We start from the raw sequence: 12,035 nt of genomic DNA, 5'->3' as shown, positions 1-12,035 counted from the left end.
AACAATTTTGAGAAGAAGGAGGAGAAAACAACACTTTCACTTCTGGTGCTCCGTACTTTCTGCGTTTCAATATGTAGGCCTAATCTAAAAATCTAATCATGTGGATCTGGTAATCCACATAAGAACAGTGTGGCTCCAATGTGGATCTCAGACTTCATGTGGCCAGTCTGTATGTCAGTCATATACAGTATGTATCTATGACATATGACCTCAAATTTGGGGAGAGTTTCAGCCCCATTGACTGCCATTATAAAAATAAAGTTATTTCAAAAATATAAAAATGTGAAAATAAATGAACACATAGACGATCCTCTTATAGGCGGCTAGACTCCTGCAGACTCATGCCATGAAAATAAATGTAGTTAAAACTGCAACATATCTCTCTTGCTTATTCAGATTTCACATGAATTAGAAGCGTCTTGAACTTCCTGTATAAGTGAGCTGTCTGTGGTTGCATGCATCACATGAACATGATCAGTTAGACAGACACCATAAAGGTGTCAGACAGGAAGTTACACAGCTATTATCATCTCTCAGTGCCATCGGTCAATTGGTTTTGAGGTTGATGTCACAATACTTGGAAGAAACCGGCTTGATTGCCGTCAAACTTATTTTGAAGCGGAAGGCTGCTAATCCACTGTCATACCTCTAATGTATTTAGATTTAGTAGCACAGCTGAGAGAGAGACAGACAGTGTAGGAGAAACAGACAGTAGGAAAGCTGAGAGGGATACAGTGTAGGACAGACAGACATCACATCTCTCCCCGCTGTGATCTGGTTGAACAACATGGAGAAACATGTAGAAATGCCTCTGTTTTTCTTTGTTGTTTTTATGACTTCTGTCCACACTCTGGGATGGATCACCAATGTCCCTGTGGAATTGGGACAAGACACCATCTTGAAATGCAGTTGTATATAACAACGCAAGTTCAGGAGTGGAGACCTCCCTCTGCTTATCACAGCCACTCCCCGTCCTCCATCGCTTCCCTGTCTACCACACTACCTTCACTCACTAGCCACTCCCCTTTCATAATCACCCCTATCCACTACACCTGCCTCCACTCACCTCAGCCAATCGTCGTTGCAATCACCACAGTATAAATACAGCTGCGATCTCTCAACTCCTGTTTGTTCTGCTCCTCAACAGACCAAACATGGGTCGTGAGTACTGCGCTTGTAGATCGGCTCTTTCTGCCTTGCGTCGCTTCAAGTTCGTCCTCCTCCACCCCAACCTCCTCCTTCCCCCTCGATTCTCGCTCTTCTCCCTTCTGTTTCTACTTCTCCAGGAATCCAGGGGGGACAGTGACAGAGCCTAGACGACCGACCGCTCCCCGAGTAGAGCAACGATGGCCGTCAGCTCCCGAGACACTCCCCAACTTGCACTCTGCGTCACCCCACCATGGGTTCCTCATCCAGTCCCACGTCCATCTCATTTTGTTTCAATAAATCGTTAAACTTAAGCAGAGGTGTGGTCTCTTACTAGTGAACTGTTCTCTGGATTTTAAACGAGATGTCATCTGGCACATGCAGTTACTGGGAGGATGCCCTGTTCCAATCCTGAGAATATTCAGTAACATAGTGGAGGATGCTGACTATTTCAATGAGACTTTCAGAGACAGGTTCTCTGTGAAGCTGGGGTACCGTCTGTTCATTCACAACGTGACCCTGGAAGAGTTGACATTTTACTACTGCACCCATATACGTGACACCACCTTTTTGAATGAAACCTTCCATCTTGTCTCTCGTAAGCATGACAAGCTTCCTGACTTTTGAAAGATTTGAACTTCAAACATTGTATTATCTCTAAGTAGTATTGCATTTCTAATCTCAGTTCAATCCAGTAAACTTCACCTCTTATAAATACAGTATGAAGAATCTCAGGGATCATTATTGGTCGCAAATCTTCCAAACAGTGCTCTGCAAATAAACGTGAAGATGATTGTTATTGTACATTTTCTAATGTTTTTTTTTTTCTGTTGGGATGAAACTTTGAGTTTGCTTTTTCCAGCTAGCAAGCTGTCAGTGCCATCCGGCTCTCAGAAGGATTTGACCTTTTGGCCGCTCGTATCTCTGGCTCTCAACCTCATTCTGATCACAGTACTAGCAGGTCTGTACAACTTTTAGGTCATACAGGTCATGAGTATGGTTCAGATTTCATATTAAACCTTTTAAATGTGACTTATGGTAAATTATTTACTTCTGTAATCAACAATGAATGTTGAAGTGATTTGAGTGAGTTTCACTACTTTAAAAAAAGGTTTGAGTTCTAAAAACGAAACTGTTAAACACAGAACCAATCAACAACAGACTGAAAATAATTCTCCAATATAAATCTGAGAGATCAGTGTAAATACACCCACATCTTTGTGTAACATAATATGTCTATAACTTTATATTGTCTGTGACCTCAAACAGAGTTAACAAATTAAGTTAAGGTACAAGGTTAAATGTTAAATTAAGGTACAGGATTTTAGGTAGAGGGATTCAAGTTAAGTAAGATTTACATCTTGTACCTTTAATAAGTTAATGTAAAAAATGTACTGTTAAATTGGTTCAGTTTCTTCAACTAGTTATTAATGCCACAGTATATGTTCTTTTTAGGTTTAGCTTAGTTTTATTTCCCTATTTCATCTATTTATTCTGTGATAGATTAATTCACCCTTTACTTGTTTAACTGACGAAAACTTGTTTAACTGAAGTAAACTTGTTTAATTGTGTCAAGAGACGGTTGTGTCTCTACTTATGTGACTATTTACCCTGTTGTTTGTTGACATCATGGCTTCATGCCATTATTATTTAACGTTTTTCAAGATACAGAAAATCACTATATAAAAAAAACTAAAAACAAAAACAAAACAACTTTAGCTATGCTTTTCTCTTCAGTTTTTGAAGCAAAATGTTGTAGTCAGCTAAAGGTAATCAGAATTCAGGGAAAGGGGGTATTGAAGCCTTAAAAGTCTGAGAACCACTATAGAGTTTTTTCTTTTGATGCAATTATTAACATCTGCCTGTTTGATGTGTTTGAACTTTTTATTCATCAGCCCGATGTCGCAACAAACCCAATGACCCGGTCACCTCTTCATGTGTAAATGTACAGTGCCAAATACAAATGCTATGGTTCTGCAGTCTGTAGTCTCCAACTACAGAGTTAGCCTTCCTCACCAGCTTGTCCATATAATATTACTACTATTACTACTACTACTACTACTACTACTACTACTACTACTACTACTACTACTGTAACATATCAGCTGCATGTTAGCTTTCTAGCGGGCCTGGCCCTTTAGCTGACAGGTTACCGGACGACTCGCCCCAAAACACACTACCCCCCTTCTTTTTTTTTGCGGACTGCTCGCCCCCAGCGGTTCTTGTATTCTTGTATTTGTTTTACTGAGGTTAAGGTTAGGGTTAGGCATAGTTTTACTAAGGTTAAGATTAGGAATAAGGTTAGTTTAGGCATAGTTTTACTGAGGTTACGTTTAGGAATAAGGTTAGGTTATTCCTAATTAGTTTACTGAGGTTAAGTTTAGGAATAAGGTTAGGTTTAGGCATAGCTTTACTGAGGTTAAGATTAGGAATACCTGGTGCCGCGACCGTTCCGAGGTCGGCGGAGTTGACACGGGGTGAGTGTGTTTTGGCGCGAGCGTTCCTATATTCGCTGACAGGATAGTGCAGCTGCTTGGTTGGGTTTGCATCTTGGTCTACACACACTTGTTTAAGTTCCCTGTTTAAGTTCCCGGCTCTGACTGGACATCTTGGTGACGTTACACTACAAATACTACATATTTCTCTCTGTCTTTGTGTTTCAGATTCCGAAAACTGTATACATTTATGATACCCTGCAAGACCAGACATCACGTCACGTTGGCGCTGCAGTCTCTGAGTCCAAGTAAAGGAGTAAAGGAGTGTAAAACCCTACTCACTTTCAAAACTGCCCTAAAAAAACACCTTCAGGAGGCTGCAATTCCAAACTGGCCCCTGTCAAAGTCTTAACCTAACAAGGACAAACCTCTGCCCTGCATTTTTCACATCTGCCTTTTATACAGCCACCAGGAGGCCGACTTTTGAAAGAAATAAATATATATATTACTCTCTTGCAGATTTTGTCCAAACACCACACACATCGGTACACAGTATCTCTATAGTCATGTGATCAAGACGGACCTGTCCGATTTTTCATATTCCATCCTGACTGGCTAAGATTGGCATCTAAAGTTTGTGTCTCGTTTTTAATAAAATGCCTCAAATCATGAACACAGCGTTGGGTTGCCGTGAAACTTTGTACGCACATCACAGCTCAGAGATTTAACTCAGGATGGTGTGACTACTTAAATCAGCCATCATCCACTCTAGACATTTCTTCTTTGGCTGCACAAGCACTCACAAGTCTAGTAGTTTTCTCTCAAATTAGAATACAAAGGTAACAAGAATTATTCAAGAGACCCACCCATTGAGATTCTATTTCAACAACTTGAAATTACATTTTTCCAAATCACAGGATAAGTAGTGGACTATAGTGCTGTTGTAATGTGTAAAATAACACATATACACATCAGACATAAGTCTTTGAGATGTTTATTTACACGTTGAACTAGTATCCATTCTAGTTTATATACAGGAACCTGTAAGGCATTATGAAAACTGTACATTGAAATTGGACAAACAAATTGTAAAAAGACAAAATACCCAAAAAAGGTTTAAATGAATTTAAACAAAAGATCAAATCAAAGCATGAATGAAATGAATGATACAATTTGAATTAATTTTAATAAATGGACCAATATCCGGGATGAAAAAAAGAGAAATATTTAAAGTTTGTCATCTGGTGGTAACACAAGAAAACCCCCACCAGAGCAGAGCTGATGTTACACAGTAAAGTCCTCAAGAGTTAATGTATCCACTGGAACTCTGAGAGGATACAAATCTAACCAAATGGACCCTTGTATCCTCTCAGAGTTGATCTATCCACTTGTAATTCAGAGAGGGTCCATTTGGTCACATTTGTATCCTCTCAGAGTTAGATTAACCCATTAAGGCCTGGAACTCACTTTAGATTTCTTTGGCTGTTCAAAAATAGCAGATATACAAGCTCATAGCGCGGCACCGAGTGCCGCACTATGAGCTTGTAGATCTGCTATTTTTGGGGGGAAAAAAATCAAAAAACTGTTAGGATTTAGAAAACATTTTTAAGAATCGCCTCAGGTCTTAAAGGGTTAACAACCAGAGTTTTACTGACTCATTCTCTCCACTTCCAACTGTCCAACTATTACAAAACTTTCACTACCGGATGAAAACCTGCCATCCTGTTACTCTAGGACTAGTCTAGGACTAGTCTTGTATAGCCAGACGATCAGAAATATCCCCTTCATGATACATCTGGTGACATCTAAATTGTTACCACACAGTTTCAGCCCATTCATTGAATTTAGATGTCACCAGATGTAGCTGTAGCAAGAGATCTCTGAACGCCTGGCTTTGCGAGACTACTCACAACCAGCTCATTCATACCGTCTCTCACTCACTCACACTGGTGTCTTCAACCCCCCATCATCACACAAACATCTTTCCCTCCTCCCACCCCTCGTTTTTAAGTTTCTTGTTGGTTGTTGGTGAGTTTTCCAATTCACAGCCGTAGTAGTAACATTGTTTTAATTTAGACTGCAAACACATTAGAGCTGCAATCCAGGACTCATTTTAAATGAATGTTATTTTAACAAACCTGTATGATATTGTTACTCACTTAAACCCTATATACTTTGTTGACTGGGGTCCCCATACTTGGCCTCCACCTTTTCCCCTCTACACACCAAATCTCTTTGCTGAAACTAGCCGATCTATGAAGCTCACAACACTTGTAGATCAGCTATTTCCGCAGAATGTTTGCTTCAGAAAATGGACGCTAGGGTTCATGTGGTTCATACAATATAACTAGTACATCTGCAGTGGTTGGAGGTGGTTTCCCTACATAAGCACAATATCTTGCCTGGCCAATCGGGGACAGTGTCCCATGTGTGAGACCCGTGTTCAAATCCCGGGTGTTAAAAGTTGCAATTACCTCTCTCCATTGGGAGAGGATGTAAAACTTAAGGATTGCAGCTTTATCCAAAGTGTTCTCATGCCAACTTGTGATGTGTCACATTAGAAAAGGAGAATGGAAACTTTCCATGAAAAAATCATTCAATGTCACCCACAAAAAACAGCAAATTATTAGTATCTCTACTTAGTGTGTTCAGTGTAACTATGTTCAGTTTAGTCACACCAGCCTGGTTGATAGAAATGGAGAAACAACAAAAAAAACATCTAAACATCTCTCCAGCTCTTTAGGAAACAGAAAATACATATTTATGTCAGAGAGATCCCCTAGAAAGATAATATATCAGCTTCAATTGTATATTGTGTGTTCCATTTCCAATTTCTTTGTTTCATCACTTCTAATTGCACTTGTTTATCCTATATGAGTTGTCTCTCCTGATTGGATACAAATTGGTATCCCGAACCAACATTTCTTCTGTTTAGAGCTGTAGAGATGGGGAGACCGCCTATTACTGAACAATATAGGAATACATTGGAATATAGAGCAATTAACACTTATTTAACAAACAAAAAAAGAAAGAAAAGAAAGAATGAAAATCACTCACCCCCCTTATAATCTTGGCATTTGGATGGAAACAAAAATGATTCACTTTGTTTGAGCAGAGGGATTTAGCAGGAGCAGTTACAGCACCAGCTGACTGATGTTCAGGTTAGTTTGATAATTAAAGCCAAACTGCTGGCAAAATGATGTTTTCAGCACCAAGGACAGCGACTCCACTGATGATCCCTAATCAGCAAACTTTGCTCGAATAATTATTGCACAATCCCACTAATCAGGAATCAGCAGAATCGCAGTCCACACACTCACACAATCACGCTAAAGCATGCGTCGGCCCCATACACAGCCATTAGGCGGAGGGGGATAGGACGCATGCTGCACGTGATTGTGTGAGTGAATCCCCTCGCATTGCCTCGCTGCGTGCACGCAGCCAGCAGCGGCTGTTAGAGGCACGCGTTACCGACGATGAACGCACCGTGATGGTGCAAAATATGCCGTGAACGTCCCAATCTGGCGGATAAAAGCAGCGCAGCACAGGGCACCAACCTTGGGGGCTTCACCAAACGGTGTGAGAGGAAAAAAACGGCGAAAATAGGCGGAATTTGGAAGCAGAGCGTCCTTTTTTTTTCTCCTCGCGCAGGAGCAGGATAAAAGCACTATATGAATGCACCATCTACCATTTATTTACACTAACAACAGTATTCCGCCTTTACCAATAACTAATATGGTTACATTATTGCTCTATACAGTAATGTATAGAGCAGTAACACATTGGAATGGGCTCCCGCCACATATAATAAGGATAGACAATAAATCAAGCTTTAATTTTTTTTTGAAGGGAGCAGTGATTAGTAAAGAAGTTATGTTTAGTTAGCTTGTTTGATGTTTGAACTGTGTGTAATTGTTGGATACAATTTTTTGTTTTTACATGTCATTTCTTATCATTTCTTGGTTCGTAAACCAAAGAGTAATATGCTTATGTAATCATTTATAGAATGTGTGATTGAAATCTTCAAACATTTGTGTTGTTTTGTTTTGTTTTGTTTTGTTTTAACTATATAATGGTACAATTCCATTGTATTATGTTTTAATTTGATTGTGAGGTGTAAATGTTTACCTTAAATACATTAGCTCCATTGTTAACTTCAAGTCCTCCATGAAGAGATGGATAAATAGCAGCTGGTTCAGGTGAAGGTCAAAAGTCAAGGTCAAACTTTATTATCACATTATTATATTATTTCTATGTTCTATCACAACACTAATTTACATATCAAAAAGGCAGGTGAATCTCTTATCTGCACTAAGACAGCATTAATTGCGGCAGCCAGAATTTTAACTATAAAACTAGGATGAGAGAACATCACTCATTGTCACTCATTTCAGTTAATAGAGATTCATTTGAAAAAGTAAATGGTACATTTATGTCGCGACTTTCTTCATAGCACTTTGCTGCACTCTCTCTCTCTCACACACACACACACACACACACACACACACACACACACACACACACACACACACACACACACACACACACACACACACACACACACACACACACACACACACACACATATGTATTTATACACTATATATGTATGTATGTATGGATGGATGGATGGATGGATTTCACATAATTACATTTTGCTGCTTGTATACTGTATGAAAAATGACAATTAAAGATTTTTTGATACAGTTGACATATAGGCAAACTACATTCTCTCTGATATTTGCAAGGCATATGCTTGTGGTTCGGTTGAAGGTTTCACATCTGTCATTTATCGGTCTAGCACCGTCGACCGATTATAGGAGGATTGGCAGTGGAACAGTGTGGCTCCAGTCAGACTTTGTTAAAAGTGCAACATACCTAAATATGTTCTCATTCAGATTTCATTCTGAATAAGAAGCATTTTGAACTTCCTGCAGTGTGAGCTGTTTGTGGTTGCATCACATGAACATGATCATTTACTTAGACAGAGACCATAAAGGCATCAAACAGGACGTTACACAGCTATAATGATCTCTCAGTGCCATTGGTCTGTTGGTTTTTAAGTTGATGTCACCTTCCTTGGAAGAAACTCACTAGAGGATTGTTTGCCATCCACTGTCATACCTCTAATGTATTTAGATTTAGTAGCACGGCTGAGAGAGAGACAGTGTAGGAGAAATAGAAAAGCTGAGATTGAGACAGTATACAATAGGTAAGACAGACAGTAGAAAAGCTGGTTTCTGTGCTGAACAACAACATGGAGAAACACGTACAGATACTTTTGTTTTTATTTGATGTTTTTATGAACTCTGTCCACACTCATGGATGGACCAATGTCCCTGTGAAAATGGGACAAGACATCATCCTGAACTGTTCTCTGGATCAGGACAACGTGTACTGGTACATGCACCAACTGGAAGGATCACCCGTTCCCATCCTGAGAACATTCGATAAAACATTGACGGATTTTCTTCTTTACAATGAGACTTTCAGAGACAGGTACTCAGTGAAGCTAGGGAACAGTCTGGACATTCACAACGTCACTCTGGAAGAGATGGGATTTCACTACTGCACTAAAGTAGAAAATGGTACCTTTCCGATCTTTCATCTTGTGTCTGGTAAGAATGACAAACTTCTTTACTTCTGAAAGATTTGAACTTTTTTCAAACATTTTATGTATTAATCTCAGTTCAATCCAGTAAGCTTTACCCCTTCTGCAGTATGAAGAATCTCAAATGATTAACGGGGATCATTATTGATTGCTTCTTAATAGCGTTTTGCAAATAAACATAAAGATGATTGTTATTTTTTCAAATGGCCCATTTCTAATTTCTTTCTATTGGGATGACATATACTTTTTATTTTTATTTATTCCAGCTGGCAAGCAGCTAGTGCCAACCAAAGACTGTCCGGGGAATTTTAACTTTTGGCCGCTCATGTTCGTGTCCCTGGCTTTCAACCTCATTCTGATCACAGTGCTAGCAGGTACAGTATGTACAACTTTTAGAAGGTCACAGGTACCCCTACTAGGCTTCATGTCATACCAACATTAAACCTGTTAAATAAAAATAAAAATAAATAATTTAATTAAGAAATGTATAATTTGACCTATTTGATCCCGTTGTTAGAACTCAAATTATAAAATACAGAACCGATCAACTCCAGATTGAAAACACTTCTACAACACGCACGCACGCACGCACGCACGCACGCACGCACGCACTTACACACACACACACACACACACACACACACACACACACACACACACACACACACACACACACACACACACACACACACACACACACACACACACACACATTTAATATTAAGTCAATGATGAAGTTAAGGTAGATGATTTAAAGTTTTTGTAAAAGTCTGTTAGATGTATCAGTATGATAAATAGAGCAGTGTTTATCAAATGGGGATCCGAGTACATGGAAGATTTTTAAATATATATTCTATTGAGATTTGTATTTACTTAAGCAGCTTAGTTTTCAACACATACTGTATCACATCTAACACTGTGTTTTTAACATTTTAACTCTAGAGACTGCTGTGTTGGTTTTTAGCGCACAATTAATTTCCCGTGCCTTTTACTTTGTAAATGGTATTGCTGATGCTGACAAATAAAGTTGAACCTTGAACCTTGAACCTTGAATTACTGGGATACTACAGAGAAAAAGGAATCATTTATTTATTTTAGATAGACTGATAAACGTGTGAATTTACTGATTAAATAAAAAACATTACTAGCCCAACAATTATTAAAGCAATACTTGTTTGCATATTGACATCAAATCTGGACTTACTGAAATGTTATGGCCAAAGATAAAATAAATCTGCTCAGGAGACACTGATTATAATTCTTTCACTCCATTTCTTATTGACAATGTTATATTCTTCAAAAGTATGGTTATCGTTCATTCATTCGGATTTAACTTTCGTTTCGGTAGTGACAAACTTTCGTTTCGGTAGTGACACAATGGTGAAAAAATACATTTACTAGGTCCAGAGCTCGATGTTAGGGACCAAAAACAGTCACTACAAAGTACTACCAATCAACTCTAAATTGCCTGAAACGTACTCCTAACAGGTTTTTGGGGGGACGATTTTGTCCTCCACACTTAGTGATTTTTTCGGATTTAACTTTCGTTTCGGTAAAATAAATTTTACCGAAACGAAAATTACCAATCAACTCTAAATTGCCTGAAACGTACTCCTAACAGGTTTTTGGGGGGGACGATTTTGGCCTCCACACTTAGTGATTTTTTTTGGATTTAACTTTCGTTTCTGTAAAATAAATTTAACCGAAACGAAAATTACCAATCAACTCTAAATTGCCTGAAACGTACTCCTAACAGGTTTTTGGGGGGAGTATTTTGGCCTCCACACTTAGTGATTTTTTTGGATTTAACTTTCGTTTCGGTAGTGACACAATGGTGAAAAAATAAATTTACTAAGTCCAGAGCTCGATGAATGTTAGGGACCAAAAAAAGTCACTACAAAGTACTACCAATCAACTCTAAATTGCCTGAAACGTACTCCTAACAGGTTTTTGGGGGGAGTATTTTCGCCTCCACACTTAGTGATTTTTTTGGATTTAACTTTCGTTTCGGTAGTGACAAACTTTCGTTTCGGTAGTGACACAATGGTGAAAAAATAAATGTACTAAGTCCAGAGCTCGATGTCCGAAACGTCTGTTTCGGTAAAGAGAAAATCGTTTCGGTAAAAAGAAAATGTATTAAGTCCAGGTGACGAAAAATTACGAAAAATGCTGGTGACGAAAAATGACGAAAAATGCTGGTGACGAAAAATGACGAAAAATGCTGGTGACGAAAAATGCCGAAAAATGCTGGTGACGAAAAAATGCTGGTGACGAAAAATGCTGGTGACGAAAAATGCTGGTGACGAAAAATGCTGGTGACGAAAAAATGCTGGTGACGAAAAGTGACGAAAAATGCTGGTGACGAAAAATGCTGGTGACGAAAAATGACGAAAAATGCTGGTGACGAAAAATTACGAAAAATGCTGTTGACGAAAAAATGCTGGTGACGAAGAATGGCGAAAAATGCTAGTGACGAAAAAATGATGGTGACGAAAAATTACGAAAAATGCTGGTGACGAAAAAATGCTGGTGACGAAAAAATGCTGGTGACGAAAAATGCTGGTGACGAAAAATGACGAAAAATGCTATTGACGAAAAAATGCTGGTGACGAAAAATGGCGAAAAATGCTGGTGACGAAAAAATTCTGGTGACGAAAAATGACGAAAATTGCTGGTGACGAAAAATGACGAAAAATGCTGGTGACGAAAAAATGCTGGTGACGAAAAATTACGAAAAATGCTGTTGACGAAAAAATGCTGGTGACGAAGAATGGCGAAAAATGCTGGTGACGAAAAAATAGTACTAACATTCAACTCTACATTTAAAATCTACCGAAACTTTC

General features: G+C 38.8%; 1 protein-coding gene across 1 annotated transcript in view; it reads left to right on the top strand.

Annotated features, from left to right (window-relative positions):
* The window catches only part of LOC311059268 (uncharacterized protein), a 61,086-nt gene extending 57,095 nt beyond the window's left edge, over positions 1 to 3,991 (top strand). The window contains exon 5 of the mRNA XM_084077024.1: positions 3,810 to 3,991. Within this exon, the coding sequence (XP_083933150.1) occupies positions 3,810 to 3,893 (84 nt within the window). The 3' untranslated portion in view covers positions 3,894 to 3,991. The remainder of the gene's footprint in view (positions 1 to 3,809) is intronic.
* Positions 3,992 to 12,035: the final 8,044 nt, after the last annotated feature.

The sequence above is a fragment of the Gymnoscopelus microlampas genome, assembly GCF_963454915.1.
Source record: "Gymnoscopelus microlampas genome assembly, chromosome: 13".
NCBI classification, from domain to species: domain Eukaryota; kingdom Metazoa; phylum Chordata; class Actinopteri; order Myctophiformes; family Myctophidae; genus Gymnoscopelus; species Gymnoscopelus microlampas.
This window is presented reverse-complemented; position numbering and strand designations above follow the sequence as displayed.